The sequence below is a fragment of the Phycodurus eques genome, chromosome 12 (assembly GCF_024500275.1).
Source record: "Phycodurus eques isolate BA_2022a chromosome 12, UOR_Pequ_1.1, whole genome shotgun sequence".
In the NCBI taxonomy this organism is placed as follows: Eukaryota; Metazoa; Chordata; class Actinopteri; order Syngnathiformes; family Syngnathidae; genus Phycodurus; species Phycodurus eques.
The window spans coordinates 13,518,572-13,541,318 of NC_084536.1; the positions used below are offsets into that span (position 1 = coordinate 13,518,572).

General features: G+C 40.7%; 2 protein-coding genes across 7 annotated transcripts in view; one reads left to right on the forward strand and one right to left on the reverse strand.

The window, feature by feature from the left end:
- Positions 1 to 12,286: 12,286 nt before the first annotated feature.
- On the reverse strand, positions 12,287 to 16,421 carry LOC133410865 (uncharacterized). Its single transcript, XM_061692452.1, has 6 exons — positions 16,313 to 16,421; positions 15,299 to 15,497; positions 15,026 to 15,215; positions 14,266 to 14,476; positions 13,240 to 13,285; positions 12,287 to 13,123 (listed from the first exon to the last, which is right to left on the reverse strand). The coding sequence occupies exons 1-6, from the start codon at positions 16,386 to 16,388 to the stop codon at positions 13,060 to 13,062; spliced, it is 786 nt and encodes a 261-aa protein (XP_061548436.1). The 5' UTR covers positions 16,389 to 16,421; the 3' UTR covers positions 12,287 to 13,059.
- Positions 16,422 to 17,025: 604 nt separating this feature from the next.
- Positions 17,026 to 22,747, forward strand: part of lrch1 (leucine-rich repeats and calponin homology (CH) domain containing 1) — a 46,330-nt gene continuing 40,608 nt past the window's right edge. For all 6 annotated transcript variants that reach the window (XM_061691406.1, XM_061691407.1, XM_061691401.1 and 3 more), the window contains exon 1: positions 17,026 to 17,392. In XM_061691406.1, coding sequence (XP_061547390.1) covers positions 17,170 to 17,392 — 223 coding nt within the window. In that variant the 5' untranslated portion in view covers positions 17,026 to 17,169. The remainder of the gene's footprint in view (positions 17,393 to 22,747) is intronic.

Genomic DNA, 22,747 nt, shown 5'->3' on the forward strand with positions numbered 1-22,747 from the left:
GCGACTGTATCACGACACCATCAGTGACTTTTTATTGAACTAATTCAAACATTTTTTTTTTTTTTTTTTTATTCAATCTGAGTAAAACCACAATTTCTGTAAAAACAACTATCCAGAAGAACTCATCATTGCCATTTTAATAACCAAGATGTAATTCCCCTAGATTTTATTGCAGCCATAAAGGTTTAAATGCCTTTCCTGCAAAATGACAACAATGGAGTTAACCCACTCTAATTCTCAGCGGCTCAAATGTGGCTTGACTTTTGGTTTCAGATTTGATATATTCGGGTGGTGTGCTGTGCCAGATCCCGTAGCGAGGTGTGCATGCAATCCCTCGTTCTTGCTGAGTTAAAAGGAGGTAGTGATGGACAACGCTAAGTGCTCACCGCAGGAAGGAAGCGCGGATCTGTGTTCACTTTCGGAGGCAGCTGCTCTTTTTTATTTCGTTTTTCTTTTTTCTTTTTTTTAAAGAAATTGTCACGAGAAAAGAGAAAGTCGTTGCTTGTAAACCAGGAACTAAGCTGCTTCAACAAAAAAAAAAAAAAAAAAAACACTACAAAACAATTCTTAGTGGCGGGCGTCACTCGCTAGCCTATTTATCGCCTCTCAAGAGATCCTCTCGCCTGCACATGTGCACATAAAGACCAGTAAAAAAAAAAATGATAGATTTATCCCTTTGAGCTAAATATATTCCTCAAGTTGTCTTCGGATTGATTAGGCAGCGCTCCGTGTTTACGTGCAGCTGTCGCAAATTAGGTTGGGGTTTCATAAAAATAAATATCCGGCTTTATGGAGCCGAAGGAAAGGATACAATTAGATGCTTGGACGGACGCATCGTGCGACAGGATTTGGACAGAAAAAGACAAAGAATGCATTGTCACAGAGAAGAAGATTCAGAAATACAGTTGAAGAGAAAGCATATGAAAAGCGATTCGTGGCTGCTGTGTTTCGCAGTTTTTTATGCTGTCGTTAATTATCAACATCACGTTGAAGCGTAAAAGTAATACCGATACTATAGTCTTAATATAAATGACCATTCATTTGTTAAATGATGTAATGCATTTATTCAATTATGTCATTATTAAGACTATTGTTATTACTGTCCATATACAGCTCTGGAAAAAATGAAGAGACCAAATGGAACACTGGACCTTTTTTGGTATGTTGACCGTTTTTAATTTTCCACAAATAAATGCTCTAAATGACTGTAGATGATTTATCTGAATTAAATGATTTATAGTACTTGATCTGTAATTTGCTTGTTGTCAATGGCTTAAAGGATTAAACAAAGGTGTTAATTTTCTTCGAACATCAACCTTTAAATTGCAAAATCTATATAAATACGTCTTTTTTTCCAGAGCTGTATGTTTGTTCAACAAATCAACAATTTTCAATTACTTTCAAGTCCTGGGTTTAAATGGACGTGTGTTTAAATGACTTCTTTTTAAAATAAACATAAATAAATACAAATCATGAAAAATATATATTTTTGAAATATAACACATTAAAAAAACTTCTGCTGGCTTTAATTTTGTTATTTTTTCAATTTTCAAACACCATACATAAATGGTACAATAACTATACAGACTTTTGCTCATTTCCTCTTTTAATATATTATTCCTTTTTATGTTTATAATTTTTTTAAATTGCCACCCAAGAATACCTGGGATGATGAATATATTGAGTTTTGTTCTTTTCTTCTTTTTAATATATATAGTATATATTAGGGCTCGCCCTTTAAGTCCACATCAATCAAATCAGGTGAGTGTGGCGGTTGTCCACATGATTTGGCTCTCTGAGCACACAATGTAGTCCGCAAGAGGAATAAAGAGCTCAGCAGTCAACCTTTCGCCATAGATGATGACATCGTTGATGTCAATGAAGAGTACAGTATTTGGGTGCCAAGACTCAAGCTTCTATGAAGAGGGGATCCGTAAACTCTACGACCGCTGGAATAAGTGTGTAAATACACAATGGGATGACATTGAAAAACATTTTTTGTACCACATGCCACCAACATTCCTATTAATTTGGCAACACTTCACATACTGTATATGGTGGTAAAAATATATCTCTTGTTTTATTTTTTTGGTTGGAATGAATGTGCAGAATGTATACAATCAGCTGTTTTATATTTTGTAACATTTCTGTGGCCACTTAAATGAAGGTTTTCATCAAATGTATCATTCATTAAATTATCGTTAGGTCCTGAACTTCAGTCTGTGCTTATAAAATGATATAAGGTGTGTATGTAGGTTGCCAGGTATATTGGAAGTAGGTTGGTAAATTGCAGACTTGTTGGTAGATTGTATAACAGTAGATTGTACACATATATCTCAAGTCACTTGGTAGATTGTAGTTTGTAGGTACAGTAGGTAGGTAGACACATCGATTGAATTTAACTAGATTGTATGATTGTAGGTATGTAGGTTTATAGTAAGTAGGATGGTAAGAATACAGTAAGTAGGTTTAGGTAAGTAGATTACTGGTGTATGTTAATGTAAAGTGCCTTACAAGTACAACCCCAATTCCAATGAAGTTGGGACGTTGTGTTAAACATAAATAAAAACAGAATACAATGATTTGCAAATTATGTTCAAACTATATTTTGTTGAAAACACTACAAAGACAAGATATATAATGTTCAAACTGATAAAATTGTTTTTAGCAAATAATCATTCACTTAGAATTTTATGGCTGCAACACATTCCAAAAAAGCTGGGACAGGGTCATGTTTACCACTGTGTTACATCACCTTTTCTTTTAACAACGTTCAATAAACGTTTGGGAACCGAGAACAGTAATTGTTGACGCTTTGTAGGTGGAATTCTTTCCCATTCTTGCTTGATGTACAGCTTCAGCTGTTCAACAATCCAGGGTCTCCGTTGGCATATTTTACGCTTCATAATGCGCCACACATTTTCAATGGGAGACAGGTCTGGACTGCAGGCAGGCCAGTTTAGTACCCGCACTCTTTTACTACGAAGCCACACTATTGTAACACGTGCAGAATGTGGTTTGGCATTGTCTTGCTGAAACAAGCAGGGGCGTCCGTGAAAAAGACATTGCTTGGATGGCAGCATATGTTTCTCCAAAACCTGTATGTACCTTTCAGCATTAATGGTGCCTTCAGAGATGTGGAGGTTACATTGGCACTAACACAGCCCCATACCATCACAGATGCTGGCTTTTGAACTTTGCGTCCGTAACAATCCGGATGGTTATTTTCCTCTTTGGCCCGGAGGACACGATGTCCACAATTTCCCAAAACAATTTGAAATGTGGACTCGTTGGACCACAGAACACTTTTCCACTTTGCATCAGTCCATCTGAGATGACCTCGGGCCTAGAGAAGCCGGCGGCGTTTCTGGGTGTTGTTGATAAATGGCTTTTGCTTTGCATCGTAGAATTTCAAGTTGCACTTACGGATGTAGCGCCGAACTGTATTTACTGACGTTGGTTTTCTGAAGTGTTCCTAAGCCCATATGGTGATATCCTTTACACATTGATGTCGGTTTTTGATGCAGTCCCGCCTGAGGGGTCGAAGGTCACGGGCATTCGATGTTGGTTTTCGGGCTTGCCGCTTACATGCAGTGATTTCTCCAGATTCTTTGAGCCTTTTGATATTATTATGGACCGTAGATGATTAAATCCCTAAATTCCTTGCAATTGAACGTTGAGGAACATTGTCCTTCAATTGTTCAACTATTTTCTCATACACTTGTTCACAAAGAGGTGAACCTCAGTGACCCCCACACAAGCAGCAGATGTGGACGAGATCAAGCCCTCGCATAATCAAATCCTCTTTGTTCTAGCCTTAACGATTAGCATAAATTGTTGGGAAAAAGACGGCGAGGCCTGATTAAAGGCCTTGTCATAGTCCATCGCCGTTTTTTCCCTGGTCGTCACCAACCCACCAGCCGCCTGGAGGACATGTTAAAAGGAGGACATGTTACCAGGAAGACGGTAAGCGGGAGATGGCAGCCGGGCTCTTATTTCAGTCCGGCTTTTAAATCAAAGCTCGGCAGATTGTCAGCGAGCTTTTTATTTGCTTTTTTACGAGCGATGCGACTTTGATGGCTTTTAATGGGGCTTCATTTGGCGTGGCAATGACTTCTTTAAGCACCCCCACACGCCAGTAAACTGTACTGGTTGACAAGGGAACAGCCATCTGAAAAGCAACAGGGTCATCAGAGATTATTGAATGCATAATCTCTGATGACCCTGTTGCCCTATACTTTGTGTGTGTGTGTGTGTGTGTGTGTGTGTGTGTGTGTGTGTGTGCGCTCCCCAGGGTGACCTACCTCACATCCTGGCTCCATCTCTACACACACAAGCTCTTTGGCATAGTCGCATTCCCTGTTCAGTGGCATGGCAACTTCCAGTCATGTCAAGCTAATCAGCGTCCACTGCTGGAATTGCAATTTTTTTATTTCACGTTTTATGTCTCATCATATCGCTGCAATTTTGAAGGTAAGTTTGTTACGATTGAGAGCTAGCTTACGGTCATGCTGACTTAGTGTAGTTGTGCTTATGCAATACAGACGCGTTATGATGATTGCAATAATGACTAAAATGTTGGTAATGTCTTTCGGTGTCACAGTATTTTTGGGTCAAACACGTTTTATTGATTCGTTGCTTGCGCTGTGCGAAAGCACAGCATTAAACCTCATACGTCGGCAGCCTTAAGTGGTGTCAACCATTTATATGAGGCTGGCAACCATTGGGTTGTCAGCATGAGTATTAGTTTGTAGTTTAGCTTAGTGATTAGCACTAAAGCGAATAAACACAGAAGTGGGTGATTTTTGCTAGCATGAGTTCGACCCCGGTTAGTTAGCCTGTCTATGGCGTTTCCCGTTATGTGTTAGCGTTAAGCTAGCGGACCTCCGTAAGACAATTTGCTGCCTTTGCATTGTCTCTCCACGATATAACAAAAAATCCCTTTGTAATGATTTGGGAGTAGTGAATGAGCAGTTACTGCATTTGGAATCGTTCACTCATTCCCTACTTCCTAATGACATTTCTAGGATTTTTTGCCGACTTTTTAGTTAAGTATATAAAAATAGGGACTGCGCAGGCAATGAGTGAATGATTCCCAACACAGGCTATAAGAGTTAGCGTCACCTTTCGCCCAGCTGTTGGCGCAAAAAGAACAACACATTAGGAGCATGCAGCAAACAGGCATTAAATTGTCTCCGGCTGCGTAATCAATGGAGATTTATGCAAAAAGGACAACAAACAAACCGCCCACCTCCTGCGCCATTATCACCCTAACCCCAGCTCGCTTCCTAGAGCCAAGAACTATTGCTGTGCATATAATAAAACAAAAATAATGCCAACTTGATGAAAATAAAATGGTGTGTTTTAATTGCAACTGTTTCAACTGATTACAGACCAAGCTCAAAATGTTCTGTACAGGCATTCTTAGCTGCCTTTCAAGTGAAAAAAACATAAATGACAGTGATGTCATGATGCAAAATAAATAAATAATAATAATAATTTCAGGGATTTCACTTTTTTAAATTTGTTTTTCAAAAACAACACGAATATACAGTCTTCGCTCACCATAGCGCGATCCACTTGCGGTTTCACTCGATTGCAGATTTTTTTTAAAAAAAACATACATATATTTAATTGTATATCGCAGATTTTTCGCTATATCATGGGTTTTTGTGGTGGTAATTTTTCCACACTGACTTTTACTACAGACATAAGTGGCAATAAGTGTCAGTAAGAAAAGAGTGCGTGAAAGACAGAGAAGGTCAAATGTTTGGGATCATTACACCAAAAAAAGAAGATAACGTGCAATGTGTCTACTTCTAATCAGAACTGGCTTACACAACTTCACGTCTACGGTAAAGTAAACATTGTGAGCTAATTTTAATATAGCCTACCAGCCCTACTTAGAGGTACAGTACATATTGTAATCCTTCCACAGATGGTCATATAGCCACAGCCGCTGGTGCAGGTTCAATCGCTTTATTGAACAAACAGTAACAAAATAAACACATAACAAGTCGGGTTGTCACGATAAAAAAAAATATTGAATCGATTATCCTAAAGATATTTTGTTGAGTACTCGAGTAATTTTTTTTTTTTTCAATCTTGTTTTATTTTTACTACTAACACATTTTATTATCAGTTATACTTCTATCCTTAAATTGCATATATTGGTACTGAGTGTATGGTATAAACTGTACTGAATTTGAGGCAATAAAATCAGCCTTTGCTAAATGGTTATGCATTCGTTATTAGCATTAGCGTGCTAGCGATGACCATTTTAGGTTAAAGAAAAACGCTAACTACCATTCATCTCACTCATACATCATGTTATATGTACATAACAAATCTAATAGTGTCTTATGACTTAAAGATGCTCTTCTGTCGTTTTTGGCAATGCTTTCCCACTGGCCCAACAGTGGATCCGTCTGCAAGAAATGCCGGTGCGGTAAACATGGACAATGGCCAAATGGTTCCAGGAGGCGCAAATTGCTTCCGAGGAGCGCAAATATGCTTTTCTTAATACTTTTCATTGCCTCAAGACCGAAATGTTTGCGTCGACCAATGTTTGTGGTCGACTTAGCTGAGTTAGCTGATTTCTTTTTTTTTCACAGCCCTATTAACAAGCACACTCATACTCTGGCTGCATGGCCACAATGCAGACTGACTAACATGTAGCCACTAGCCAGTTAACATGCCAGCTACTATCCTGAGCCAACAACAGCTAACTCTACACTCTCATTCACTGACTTCCACGTCACTCAACAGGCCAGGCCCTGCCTTTTAAAGCCACACACATTCAGTCACAGATACTACACTGTAGAACACGAGGATGGCGACAAAAAGTGGACAAAAATAATATCTGTATGTCACATGCACATTTTGTATTGGTAGTATGCATAAAGCTTTTAAATGTATATAAATAATATAACTATATCGTTATGACTTCGCAGATTTTCGTCTATCGTGGGGGGTTCTGGAACGTAACCCCTGCGCTAAACGAGGGACTACTTTAAACTCGTAAGGTCTCACTTTAGGTGATACTGTATGTTTGTTTGTCGGTGGTGTGCTGTGAGACTTTTTTTAACCTAAAATTTGGTACCCCGCCTCTTGCCTAGAGTCAGCTGGGATTGGTTCCAGCACAGCCACAACCCTAGTGAGGATAAGCGGTACGGACAATGAATGGATGGATTGATGGAATGGATGGTTGGGAAACACTGACACGTACAAACACGTACATGGGAAAAAAAATCCAAATCAGGATCCTGGGGACACATGGGAGTCAAGAAGAGCGCCATACGAGTGGGATTCTGTGGCTAGTAATCTGTCCCAATTCAAACTACTCTATGATGTCACCAATCACCTGGTACGGAGAAAATGATTTGATGTCACATGCGACCGCACGGCGGTTCGTCATCATCCGTCAACGTCACATTAGGGGTGCTTCGAGGAGGGGTTAAACCCCACACATGGAATGATGTTTACCACCCTGGAGTAGAAGAAGAACAGCTATGCATCATCTTTAAAGCAACGTGTCACTTTTGGCCACATGCACAGGCCTGCTGGGAATCACCAGTCTCTCATGATGGTGTACTAAAAGTCCTCAATCACGACAAACAGACTCTGGTATCCTCGAACGACCGGGTAACGGCGAAAAAACACCCTGACATACTAAACTATCCACACTGTCTCGGACGAAACGAAAACGTGTTCGAAAATCTCCGACCGTAAGATGAGAGTTCAGCGCCTGGGGTTCGAGCGTTCAAATAAAACTACCTGAATGTTACGTATCTACCCAGAGATAACATCCCCAAACTGTGGTGTGCTTTGGATAGATAGATAGATAGATAGATAGATAGATAGATAGATAGATAGGGATGCTTCCATTCGTCAACAGGAATCCAACCTGTTTATATATTTGTCAAGTACTTTTTTTCACTTTTTTACATGTATGGTATAAACGGACTGTGTGTCGCGGTAGGTTGTACGAAAGTGTCTTGTCACGAACAAGAGAGAGATGATGCAGTCCGTGGAGTAAATAGCAAACGCTATATAAAAAAGCCAGTGGCATTCAACTTGAGCCGTGCAGTGAGTCAGCGTCACTCATGGCACGCTTTTTAGTTGTATAACTGGAAATATACAACTTGTCATCAAAAGCACTTTATCAATCTCTTTTTCCTCTTTTATAGTTTGAGGTGTCACAAAAGCAAAAAATATTAGCGTCAAAGTTGGCTTGAGATGTTTCTTCTCGCAAAAAGCTTGTTTTTGGTGAAACCAACCCATGTTCTACTGCTGATTACTAAAGAACGCAAAAATCAAGAAACAAACATTTTTTTCTGGTGCAATAAGAGAGTCTACTCTTTCTTGTGGTAGGTTCGTGCTTATATTGCCACAGAACACAATATTCTGTGGGTCTTGAAAGATCAGTCAAAATGCTGTGCTTTAAAAACAGCTCGCGGTGAATACGTTTAAGGCACAGGCCATCGTCCTCCACCTTGATAATGTGAATTCTACAAAGCCACAAAATTGCCTTCCCTGTTTTTTACGCGTCAATTTAACAAGGTCTGCAACATTGTGTAAATCTTGAAATAAGATAAAGTTTGGATAACAATAATAATAACATCAAAGGCGAGGCTGAAGTTATGAGGGATATGATATGTTTTGTTTTTAGGTCACACAATGTTCCATGAAACACCCAAAAAATCGACAGAACACAGTGTCCTATTAAAATGAATTGGTTGAACATTTAAAAGTACAGCTAATGAACATCCATTACACGGCCCATTTAGCTGGTCTATTTTTGACATTTTCACAATTACGCACGATGTGTTTTGTCGGCAACAGTAAAGATGAGTTGGCCCTCGTAAAAAATATTTACGAGACAAACAAAAACAGGGCAAAAAAACTTTTGTTTCTCAGCTTCACACTTGTAAAAATTCGAGTCATTTTTATTCCAGCCTCAATTTTGAATCCCTTTTTACAACTCCATACTTGAATCTGCCTTTTTACTGCCTTTTTATGTTGGTTTTCATCACGAAGCATTTTTTTTAATGGCTCACACCTTTATTGCATGGGAAAGCAGGAAATGTGTCTGAAAAGCGCAGCAGGTAACGACGTTACTGCCTTTCCCCACTGAGCCGATACGCCGACATATTGAATACCACCATGACAATGACATCATGGATGCCAACTTAGCACCCTTGCTGCTAGATTTGGCTACATTTCAGACTACCCCAGCTACTCCCCGACCCCGACCCCCCGCCCACCCCCAAAAAGAAAAAACACCAAGCAACAAATGTAGGTACTTTTAAAATATGACAGTATTTACTCTACATCCACACCATGCATTTAGGATGTACACGATCATGAACCCATGTTACACAATCGACTGTATTCACTCGTTCAATTGTTCAACACAAACAAAGCACCTTCACATGAGGGTCATCAATATCATTAGCCTGCATAGTAGCCTAAATAACAGTGGATAAGTTATAATAACAAAGGATAGGTTCCCCCCCCCCCCCCCCCCCAAAAGAAAACTGCGATTAGGTGAATATGCAGAAATATGGAACACCGCAGTGACGTTGAGCTGTATTTAGTGTGACAATAGCAGACCGGTGGAAGCGCGAGGGCCAGGACACGATGACACCTTGAGAATTGGACACATGTGCTACGAGCACGTGGAAGAGTTTTGCCACTCAGCTGAAGCTGGCAGCGGCGTTTATGCGGCCAGGCGCAGGATGCAGATTGACACAGTTTGCGCAGGTAAAGGCGCGACGCCTCCAACGGACCTCTGCGGGGGTCCCACTCAACTGATATCCGACAATGCCACTGCATTTTCACCATCAAATATAATGTATCCCATAGGTGTGGAGACCAATAAATAGAAAGTAAATATGCTACATTGTTGCCAGAGCCGTTAGATTTGAAGTAAATGTGGTACATTAGAGGTGTATAGACCTTTAAATAAAATGCAATTAGACCATCAAGCATGATGTAAATATGCTACATTGCAAGTGTACACATTGTCAAATGCGATGTAACTGTAGTATGCTACAGGCGCTCATCCCATTAAATACTGTATATACTGTAAGTATGAACCATTAGCGATGCACAGAAATATAATGTGCAGGTAATATGGTACATCAAAGGTGTGCAGTTATTTTATATGTTAGATTAGAGGTGGACAAACCACTAAATATAATGTAAATATGCTACATCTAAGGTGAAAAGACCAAATATGATGTAGATGCTGTGTGGTACATTATAGGAGTACAGACCTATAAATATTATGTTCATATGTTAGAGGTGAAATTATCATTAACTATGATGTAAATATGCCACTTTAGATGTGTGTAGAACATTAAGTGTAATATAAATAAGTTAGAGGGAGACAGACTGGAAAATATGAAATTTGGTACGTTAGATGTATTTACATATTGCCATACATAAAATTGTTAATCTGGTCAATTAGAGGTGCAACGACTGTTAAATGGGGCAGAAAATTAAATATAATGCAAATATGTCAGAGGGACACAGACCAATGGATATGATGTAAATATGTTATAGGTGCACAAACCATAACATATGATGTGATTATGGTACATTTGATGTGTGTAGATCAATATAATATGATGTAAATATGCTGCAGTAGATTTGTATTGAGCATTAAATATTATGTAACCATGTTAAGAGGCGCTCTGACCATTATTTGGTACATTGCTTTTGCATACATATTTATACATAACGTAAATATGGTCAATTAAAGGGGCACAGACCATTAACCCTGACATAAATATAAAGCATTTGAAGATTAAATGTCATATAGAAAGGTTAGATGTGCACAGGTCATTAATTAAAACTTAGCTATATAGACAACATTAATTATAATGTAAATAAGTTTGACGGGCACAGATCATGAAATGTTATTTGGTGCGTTAGATGTGTGTAGATAATTATATGTTAGAGGTAAAAATAGGGTCACTTGGAGGTGCACGGACTGTTAATTATGATGTAAATATGTTGCATTAGAACATTAAATATGATTAAATGTGATGTAAATATTTCAGAGGGTCCCAGACCACAGAATACGATGAGAATACGATGATGTATCGTGACAGATATGGTACACTAGCGGTGCACAGAAAAGTAAATATGATGTACATATGTTCCTTTAGATGTGTACAGAACGTTAACTCTCTGGATGGACGGGTTGAAATATTTCAGAGGTGCGTCGACCCTCCAATAAGAAAAAACAGTTTTTGACATGCTAACCAAACGCAGGCCTAGAAGCTTTCCCAAGCTATTTGCTGGACCCAAAAATAGAATAATTCCAATTCTAGCCTAATGAAATAAAAGCAGGACAATGTGATTACGAACCACAAGAGTTGCTTTTAAACAGCAGACCTTAATTTCGCTGAGGGGTTCATTCCTCATCATCACTTACAGGTGCCGTCTCCAACACGACGCAGACGGCGGTCCGAACGTCCGACGGGCCAATAAGTGTCGACTGGGGCGGGGTGGGCGTGTTGGCGTGTGTGCAAACACTTGGCACCTTCACACGAAGAGGTGTGCGTGGATTCCCTCCTCCGAGTGCAAAGGTGCCAGCTATTGTTTTCAGTGCAGATTGTTGCTTAGCATGGCTTTCAAGCCATGAACAAAGCATGTGCCAATCCAGATGAAAATCGGATTCCTCTTGTCATGTTTTGAGTCACGATGAAAGCGTTTCTCCATGCGCAAAGATGACATGCAAGTTTGTGAAGCCTTTGTAATTTTCAATTTAATACTTTGGAAAATTCGATTGAAATCTCTTTTGAGGCGGTCGTAATGGTTTTTCACTGTTTTTCTTCATGCTGCACATTTACAGCAGAGTAATATTTATTTGTAGTAATACTATTCATGGCAGGGCTTGGTCCCTAATAGCAAAAATCCGCCGGTAACTGACAGCGGTTTATACAGCACTTGAATTGCCTTGAGAGGCCATAAGATAGCAGTGAGCAAGTACTTTTGTCTAAATAAAGCTCTTAGACCGTCTTCAGCACCGTGCTGCCACCAGATGGCACCAAAGCAATACTGATATTGTTTTGGCCTGAGCACAAAAACAGCAAATAGGTGAGTTTTCAGCAAATAACAGAGGATAGGCTACAAATAAAATGCTAAATCCAACCAGGCGAGTAACTGACACATTTGACCATATTTGTGACACCTTCTTCATTTTGCAATTTAATACATGGACAAATTACAAAAACGTTTTCAAAGCAGCTGTAATACTGTGTGAGATGTTTGCTTCATGCTGCAAAATTTACAACCAAGTCATATTCATTTGTAATAAATAGCTTACAATGGCGCACCTGGTACTATTGGAGCTGCAAGACTTGAACAAACATCTTTCAACACCATCGTCTGTGGACTTAAACGTAGGTCTTTGCTGACACCTGGTGGAAGAGTTGAGAACTGCAGGGAAACCAGTGCTAAGTCAGGGCTTTTTTCCCCAACAATGACATATATATATATATATATATATATATATATATATATATATATACCATTTGCACAATTGACATTGTCCCAGATTATCGCACTACTACTAACTTTAAACTGCATACATTTCTTGAAGTCTGTGCACCATTTGCGCAATGGTCAGTGCACCAGACTATTGGTCTATTAGTCATTTCAAACTGCTCTAATTGCCAGAGGACTCGGCATCAATTTGCACATGTTTAAAAATAAAACAAATGAATACAATTGTCCCGGCATTACCACATTACTGGTAACCTTTTTTGCTCAGTGACTGTGTTTTTATGTCTCAAAAGTGTTCTACGATTCTGTTGTCGTACTAGAGCGGCTCCAACTACCGGAGACAAATTCCTTGTGTGTTTTTGACATACTTGGCAAATAAAGGTGATTCTGATTTTGATTCTGATTCTGAAAGCGGTAAATAAGAAGTTGTGAAAATTCACTGATGGCCTCAATTTGGGACCACTTAGTCTTGGACAATTGTATGCTTCCCATTTTTGCAATGAGCCATGACATCAAACCCCTCCTGCGTCACAGTGGAAGCTATTGGGAGGGAAAGCACCTCCTCCCGAAGTCCAGGATCAGCTGTCGGGCAAGGCACTCAGCTCTGCATTAAATACAAAAAATAAAAATTTAAAAAAGACACTAAGCTCTGTATTAATTACAAAAACAGGCTATGATTATGACCAAATGATTATAACGGTTTGTTTGTGTTTGTCTTACTTCCAGAGTGGAGAGAAACACAAGGAGTGAGCCTCACCATCACTGCCTGAAATCAAACAAACAAGCAAGAAAGGGTTAGGGTTTCAAAATAGGGATTTGCAACAGGGTTAGGATTTTCAATTAGGGTTTCAATACATGGTTAGGATTTCAAATTAGGGATTCATAACAGGGCTAGGGTTTCAAATTAGAATTGAAAAACATGGTTAGGCTTTCAAAACAGGGTTGGGGTTTCAAATTGGGTTTTCAAGACAAGGTTAGGGCTTCAAACTAGACCTAAGGTTTTCAAATTAGGGTTTCAAAACATGGGTAGGGTTTCAAAATAGAGTTAGGGTTTTTAAGACAAGGTTAGGGTGTCAAACTAGGGCAAGGGTTTAAAACCATGTATTCAAAACTGGGCTAGGGTTACAAATTAGGGTTTCAAACATGGTTAGGGTGATTCCAAAACAGGCTTAGGGTTTCAATACACCATAAAGGTTTCAAACTAGGGATAGGGTTTCAAATGAGGGTTTCAAGAAAAGGTGAGGGTTTCAAAACAGGATTATGGATTCAAATCAGGGTTTCAAGACAAGGGTGGAAGTTCAAACTAGGGCTTCAGAACAGAATTCGGGTTTCAAATTAGGATTTCAAGACATGGATAGGGTTTCAAACTAGGGTTCATGTTTCAAATGAGGGTTTCAAGACAAGGTTTGTGTTTAAATTAGGGGTCAAGCCAGGGTTAGGTTTCCCAGGCAGGATTAGGGTTTCAAGCTTGGGTTAAGATTTCAAAATATGATTAAAGTTTCTGGGTAGGTTTTCAGGCCTAGGTTAAGGTTTCAAATAGGATTTTCGAGACCATGTTATAGTTTCAAATAAGGTTTCAAGACATGGTTAAGGTTTTAAAGGAGTTGTTCAAGCCAGGGTTAAGGTTTAAAATGTGGGTTTTAAGCAAGGGTTAGGTTTTAAACAAGGTTTGTTTGGTTTTTTTAGACTAGATTACTACTGTTTTAAAGTAGGGTTTGAAGCATTCATGTGTACAAAGTGTTTGACCTCCCAACTGTGTGACCTCTGAGTAGATTTGTGTGCATTTGTGCTGGGCCCGGTGGTCGTCCACAGTCTCCTCCTCATCTTGGTGGTGGTGTCGTCGTTTGCTACTTGGACGTCCGGGCCTTGGCGACGCCCTTTTTGTTTTGGTCAGAGTCCACTGGAGGACTTCCAGCATCTCTAGCACCAAGTCCACCATCAGCAGGTGAGCATTTTCCTGGACAGTTGCAGCTACAGTTAAAACATTAATCCTGAAAATATACATCATATATATATATATATATATATATATATATATATACACACAATAAAGGGCAGGACAGGAGGGGGAGCGAGCAGCAGCAATGCTAAAAATCCCAAACCCTGATCACAAACCTAAACCTGAACGCCTAAAATCCTAACGTAACCTTTAATCCCAAAAATATGACACTAACCCTAAACCAAATTCTCATCGTAAACCATAAACCCCCCAGTGCTTCGGTCACATGCTGCAATGCGGGCGTTGTCGGCCGCGTGAGCGCGGGAGTATAAAGAGGCCTTTAACTCATCACTGTAAAAACCTAATCCTAACTCTAGCCATTAAATCTTGACCCCAAACCCCTCAACATAACACGTACTCCTCCCACTAATCACAATAACCTTACCCAAATGTCTAACTGTAAACCGAATCCTAACTCTTAACATTAACCCTAACCCCAAAACCTAACCTTAACCCCCATATCCTCAGGATTAGGGTTGAAATAGTTCATCAATATTCATGAGTAACCTTTTCCATCTCCCATTGGGCACTGCAGTGACCCATGCCCCGCCCCGTGTGCTTCTTCTCAGCCAATCGGAACTTGCCGCCAACAGCAAGGTGCAACCTGGTGCCCAATCTCAGACAGGGACAGCCCCTTTTTGTGAGGCCCGTGTGGTTGGAGCGGGTGCCTCCCATGGGGCCGGAAGGGTCCTCGGACCTTAAATAAGACCAAAGTTAAGTTAGACCTTGACTCGGATTCTAATTCTGAGTGACTGTTCTACGAATCGCGTAGCCACGTACAGGGCGGCACCCCCGCAGGAGATGTGTCTGCAGCGTCTGGAGATGACCGGGCTGCTCCGGCGAAGACCAGCATTTTGTGGCTCGAAACTAGATTGGTCCGTGGACTGTTTTTCCAAATCCTCCTCATCAGGTGCTCTTCCACAGGCTTGTGGTGGTGACACGTGAACTCGGGTCAGAATCCCGTTGTTTGGGCGAGGATCTGATATTTGTGTAAAATGTTTTAGAACATGATTCAAAGAAAACCTGCTGGATCTGGTGGGGCAGTGCAACATTTGCTCTGTATGCAAAATCTCCACTGCTAGGCAAAAGTTGATGGGCATGACAACAAACATCATCATATGTTTTATTCTCCCCCCCAATTCACAAAATTGCAACTGCTGGCAAAATATTGTAGGACACGATTAAACAAAATTCAGATGGAAATGGTGGGGTAGTAAAACACTTGCCCCGAGGCAAAATCTTCATTGCTCCGCAAAATTTGTGGGGCATGTTTTTACTCCTGACTCGCTCCAAATCAGCTCCAAAATTGCATTGCTGAATAGACGATATGTCAGAATTACTTTTGTTTCTGGCATTTCAAAAATAAATTGCCTGAATGGAATGGAACAAACTGCAGATGCACCCAAGCTAAAGCGCTACTTACTTTCAGAGTCTTTTATCAATCTCTGAACCTCACTTTCTGGGATGTTTTTGCAGGACGTGAAGCCTGAAGAATCGCGGAAACTGCTGAGTGCAATTTTAGAGTTCCCTCTATATGTCAAAATTGGAATTAAACCTGTATGTCAAAATGGGAACTAAACCTTTATTTAGACAAAAATGGAGTCTAGATCTTAGTGGCTCAATTAATCTACTTACGTCTACTCGTCCTAGAAGGCGCAAAAATGAATGGCATGGCAATTTCTCAAATTTGGCAGACGCAATCCCGGGTGCGCTCGGCTAGCATATAATCAAGTTTGTGCCCGTTTTCGCACCTGCAAGTGTATTGGCCAGGTGGTCATGTAAAGCGGAAGTTACCTGGTGTGGCAGTTACAGGAAGTGGAGAGTCCACGCACCAGCTGACATGTTTGCATCGGGGAGTTCTGGAGGACATGATCCTTCCAAATGCTGCTGTGACACTTCTTTGTCCCGCTTTGTCTGTGCGTCGTGGCTGTCAATCACGTCTACGACGACACTTGAGTTGTGTCGTGCAACTTCCTGTGTTGTCAACTCACATGTCAGCAATGTGCCTGATGTAAAGCGCACTTCTTGTATTCACTGGCAGGTTGTACTTTTCGTCCCAGTCTTTCTGCACAGGATAGAAGTAATGAATATTTGTAGCACGTGGCTTTTTCTTTGCCTTTCTTGTGTGATGTCACCACAGGAGGGGTACTGGCAAAAGTGTAACGAAAACCACGGAATGTGAAAAGAAAATGTATTGTGACAGGACAACTCTAGACCTCAGGGAGAGTGAAGTGTTCAGACAGGCTCTCTGTCACACACACAAACACACATTCTCTCTCTCCCTGCACACACGTGTTTAGGCCTTGTTTTCACAAATCTGCAAAAACGCACACATTCGCCCACTGACTACGTGACGCCACTTTTATCCGCTAGGTGTCGTTGTTGACCAAGCTTCGGCCCTCCTTTCCACGTCAATGCAATACACACATTTTCAAAGTACAGTACGTGTGCCTTGAATAGGCACTTCCGGAAGTTGTATTTTGAAAGGAGTCCGAGCGGAAGTGTCGTGTAGTTGTTGTTGTCTTTGTGGTGTAGTTTGATGCCGCTCGCGCAGCATCGACGCGGCAGGAAGCGGACGAGAGGCGTAGCGCAACCGACGGGGACGGCGAAGCAGCAGCAGCAGCAGCAGCAGCAGCATCACCATCACCACCATGGCGACGCAAGGACCGGAGACGGCCCGCCCTGCGCCCCTCGCGTCGCCGCCGCCCGGCCAAAATCTCAGCAACGGCGCGCCCTCGCCGCCCAACAACCGCGGTTTGGAGAGGACGCTGGAGGAGGCGACCCTCAGCGGCTCGCTCAACCTCAGCGCCCGAAAACTCAAGGAGTTCCCACGGACGGCCGCCGGTCACGACCTGAGCGACACGGTGGAGGCAGGTAAGGAAGCGTGGGCGTGGGGGGTGTGTATCGGTATGGTGTGGGCGCCGTTCCCATGGAATTGCCCCCCCTCGTCGCTTCCTGTCTGTGACTCGGCGAAGGCTTGTCAACATCCACGGGGGCGCGCGTGCTGTCAACCCGGGAGGTCTGTGTCGTCACAAAGACGCGCCGGCTCGAACGCGTAAGCACGCATCCACTGATACTGCGGCGTGGAATAAAGCGAATTGGAGGCTTTTGTCGATGATACTACAGCAAAGTGGACGCTGTGGAGCTCGGCTCAGCAACCTTTTTGAAACGGAGAGCGACTTCTTGGGTAATAATTAACTTTGAACATCGGAAGTAACACATTTGCTTAAATTACCTTACCTGTAATTATTCATAATTAATATCATTCATTAATATAAAGACAGCGATCGTGTTATTGATTTCTTACAATAAAGAGCAATGATTGAACAATGTATGAAACAGATGTGTCACAATTAATCAATTGACTTAATCAACAACTCTTGATAATTGATTGATCGTTGTGAGTCACGCTTTAACTTAAAATTGTCCAAATCCTCTGATTTCAGCCTCTCAACATTAAATATACTCTGATTTATTCCTGAAGACCTTCATGAACACTTACTGATTCTCTGTCATGTTGAATCAAAATAAGACTTTTGCAAACATTTGCTTTTACTTTGGAAAACAATGGTCACAATCTTTGCAAATGATGTTACATTTCACAGGCCAAACCAATAACTGAGTCATAATCAATTAATGTGAAAAATATTAATGATATAAATAACCTGTAATTGACATGTAGTTGAACATGAACAAGCCTCAGAAGTGTATCTCAAACTCGTAACCCTTTTGCATTAGTCAGTACCCAAACTGGTTCTCAGTTTCAAACACATTGGTGAGTACAACATCTTTCTCTCCCTCTCTCTCGTGTGATATTGCTTTATTTGTAATTTATTTGGTTTTGTTAAATCATCAAACATTACCAAATAAACAGCAATAATAGTTAATAAACAGACTCGGGGGGGACATTTTGCAATAAACTTTATTACAAAATATTTATCTCATTATTCACTGAATTGATGGAATAATTGACAGAATAATTGATTCTAGAAAATATTAGCTAGTGAAGCCCCAAAAACATATAAATATCAATTTTCAACACTTTATTTCTATAAATCTCTCCACGTGTTTACCTTTTCAAATGACCACCTCTATAACATTCCTAGGAAATCAGTCACAATGTCCCATCTCTAGTGAGCTATTTTTAGAACAGGACAATGTTGGTGACCCATGCTGTGAAGTGTAATACTGCAGTAGTGGAGACTGTGGAATCGAATGAGGCAAAATGCAGACTGGCGTACAATCAGTGAAGTGGACACAGTGGAGCATGATGAAGCACTGTGAACGTTGTAGTATAATATTAAATATATAGATATATAGAAAAGTGGAGACTGTGCAGAGGAACACAGTGGACCCCTGCGGATTCACACACACAATTTGAATGTTTTCTTCTTTGTTTTGTCTTTTGGGGGGTGGGAACCAACCCCGAAAATGCTTGTTCAAGAATCTTGGGGGGGGGAATACTAATACTTTTATAATAGGAGTCAATTATCCGCGGATTCTTGCCATTTGCAGTCTGGCCCGATCCCTATTCCCCGTGTATAGCAGAGGTCCACTGTAGCAGCATAGTTTAGTGGCGACGAGACTGCCTAGTGAAGCAAAGTGTGGAGTGTAATACTGCAGGAAAGAAGAGATTGTGGAGCATAATGAAGCAAAGGGGACCCTGCAATATGATATTGCAGAAAAGCAGGGACTGTGGAGTGTAACAGCAGCAAAGTGGAGACTGTGGGGCGGAACAATACAGTGGTGCCAATGCAAAGCAACAGGTTAGCTAACGTTAGCATGTGTGTTTTATTTTTGTCGTTTATGGTTGTAAATCCTCAGAAAATGAGGCCACCAGTGTATGGTATGGACTAGGGCTGCACAATATATATCGTTTGGGCATCGTTATCGCAATGTACCTCTGCGCAATAGTCGCAGGGTCCTGTGCAATGTTGGTGTCTTGATACTGTATGCAGTCAATCAACTGTAATATTAATAAGGGACCAACATAGGGACCTGGTTTGACATGCTAATAAGATTAATGCCAATGTTTCAGTAAATTATAACCCATCAAACAACACACACGGAGGAGCCTAGACTGTTATATACTTTTCTTGTTTGATAACTGTTAATGAGGACACGCGAAACAATTATACGCCTGCATTTACTGTATCTCTCTTCAGAATGTAATGAACAAACGCATGTACCAAGAGATTACATTTAGGGGGAGGGGATGCAGGTAGAGCCATGGCATTATTGAAGGGACAAACCTCTGGTGTACACAACAATGTGTTTTCCCTTTTTTTTTTTTTTTTTTTTTTTTTACCTTTTTATTGATTGATTAAAAACAAATGAATAATGTTAGGAATGTGTTAATGACTACAGGATAACTGGGATGAAAAAAAATATTTTATTTTTATGTCTGGCTGGACTATTCCGCAATACTAGAGTGCATTTAAATACAAGTAGACTTCATACGAATGACTCTGTATACATTTGTGCCCTACTGAGTATAGTGTTTCTAGAAAAGAGGAATGCGTGCTACTTTTCACGTTACATGTATGTTATCTATTTTTTAACATTGCAATATATGTCGCATGGTTAGAGAAAATGGCAATGTCATTTTTTTCCAATATCGTGCAGACCTAGTGTGGACCTGCTTAGAACTGGTCTGACCAGGAAATCTTTGGACAGGGAGACACGCTAGCTCACTAGTTGGCTCACTCGCAAGAAGCTAACCCCGAAGAGACAGGAAGTGGCCGCACCCCAGCTCATTGTTTTCTGGAGGCCATCCTTTCCTCTGCTGGAAGCCAACGACTGGTGCGCCACCCCACCAGTAAAAGTCCAACAGTTTCACACAGCATAAACGGCAAGAAGACAAATCGGAAAGAAAATCAAAAGCCTACAAAAGTCGATCAAAATATGCCGTATCACAACACAAGAGCTGGCATTTGGCTTGTATCGTTTTTTGGTTCAGAAAACAAAGCAAAATATGTGAAGGGGCTTTGGTGGTTATAACAGTATTGGGTATGTTATCAAAATGTACACGTACCAAATCTGTACTTCATGTCAATATTTCAATATCAATATTTTTGAGAATTGTTTTGTTTTTGCTTGAATTCCTTAAATCAATTTCAGCCACGATTAAAATAAATATTCAGTAATTTACATGATTTTTCAACCCTTTAAACACCAGGTAAATTACTTAAATGATTAGTCGTTTATTTAAAAACAAACCAACGAAAAATAAGTTGTTTTCCATATATTAAATAGTAGAGTGCTGGGAGCTTTAGAGGTGATTATAGTTTTAGCACTGTCATCCAATTTCATATTTTTTTCACAAAACGATACTATTGGTCTGTCTCCACGTCATCTGTTACTTTTATCCATTATTAAACAATTGAAAGTGTTGAAAATGGCTTGAAAAAAAATATATTAACTCCGCCTCTTCCCTTACTCAGCGGGAGCACCAATACGTCGCCTCAGGTTTGAAAGTCATGATGTTTTTTAGATGTATTTTTTAGGGCTCGCACTCGCATTCTACTATTTGTGTTCAGAGTAACAAATGACTTCACAATCAGAATTGAATCTTTACTCCTTGTACTCTTCCAAAATGATGGTCCCAACAGATGGAAAATGAAATTTCAACATCTGAAAACTATAAATTGAATCCCTCTGGAAAAGTTTTTCTTTTCAGTTTAAAATGGCTTACTTTAATCAGGATCCCTCACTGTACCATGGTCAAAGGTGTAACACCGGTTGGCTTTGGGCGTGTCAGTGCCGTAAATCCTTGCTGCCTTCTGACCAGCTGCCTCCTCTCTCGCCGGTCGACTGACTACCTAGCTAGCTCTCGTCATCATTCATTCTGCCGAGGTCGCCGTCCACATCGGCGATGGAGCCCTTTTGGCTTCATTTGTGGCGCAGACATGAATATCCGTACAGCTCCTTGGGCTAGGCTATTACACGCCTCCTTCTGCAGAGATCTCGGTGGAGGGCTTAGATACAACTGCGTACAAGCGCAGAAACGGCACGCAATAACCCCAAAGGTGTCGGCAACAAAGGCAAAGAATGATGAAATATTGAGTATTTTTGGAAGTAAATGCGGCATGGCAGCAGTTGTAGCTCTTGTAAGAATAAAGTAAGTTGTATATTATTCTTTGATTCATTGTAATGAATTTGTTTTGATTTTAAAAAATTCTGATTCAGCATTCGTTTTTTTCGGCGGACTCGGATGCCATTGCAAGTCACCACCGATTCGTGAACAGGCCTACTATTTATATGTATTTGAGGAAGCCTGTTTTGTTAAAAATGGATCGCTGTAAAGCTTCGGTGCAGAAGGAAGCGGTCATCCATGAAGGTAAGTGCGTGCGTGATGTTACCATGGTTTTGCTTTTGTGAAGTGTTAAAGGCTTTTTGTAAATGCCTTGCAATTGTATGTTGAGAAGGGTTGTTGTTAAACGTTTGGACTATTTGCTCACACAGTTGTTCCCAAAGTGGTGAACCTCAACCCATCTTTGCTTGAGCAACTGAGCCTTTGGGGAATGGTACTTTTATACCCTATCATGACACTCACCTGTTTCCAATTAACCTGTTCACCTGTGGAACGTGCCAAACAGGAGTTTTTTGAGAATTCTTCAACTTTCTCAGTATTTTGTTGCCCGTCCCAGCTTTTTAGGAACGTGTTTGCCGGCATCAAATTCAAAATGAGAGAATGTTTGCACACAAAAAAACAATAACGCTTGAACATTAAATATCTTGCCTTTGTAGTGCAATAAATTGAACATAGGTTGAAAAGGATTTGCAAATCATCGTATTCTGTTTTTGTTTGCGTTTTACACAACCTCCCAACTTCATCCATTTTCTGTACCGCTTATCCTCAAGCTGGGGTCGCAGGGGCGTGCTGGAGCCTATCCCAGCTACCTTCGGCCGAGAGGCGGGGTACACCCTGAACTGGTTGCCAGTCGCAGGGCACATATAAACAAACAACCATTCACACTCAGATTCACACCTACGGGCAATTTAGAGTCTTCAATCAACCTACCACGCATGTTTTTGGGATGTGGGAGGAAACCGGAGTACCCGGAGAAAACCCACGCAGGGGAGAACATGCAAACTCCACACCCCGGTCCTCAGAACTGTGAGGTAGACTGTGCTAACCAGTTGGACACTGAGCCGTCCCAACTTCATTGCAATTTATTTATTTTTTTTTAATTATTTTTTTTTTAATATAAAACACTTGGTTTCAAA

Bases quoted from the DNA above. Each gene is read 5' to 3' on its own strand.
- LOC133410865 (XM_061692452.1), bottom strand. From the start codon at position 16,388: ATGTCCTCCAGAACTCCCCGATGCAAACATGTCAGCTGGTGCGTGGAC. The intron at 15,498-16,312 runs GTAACTTCCGCT...CACAAATATCAG, and splicing joins TCCTGTAACTGCCACACCAG to ATCCTCGCCCAAACAACGGG. The intron at 13,286-14,265 runs GTCAAACACTTT...GTTTGATTTCAG, and splicing joins AGAGGTCACACAGTTGGGAG to GCAGTGATGGTGAGGCTCAC.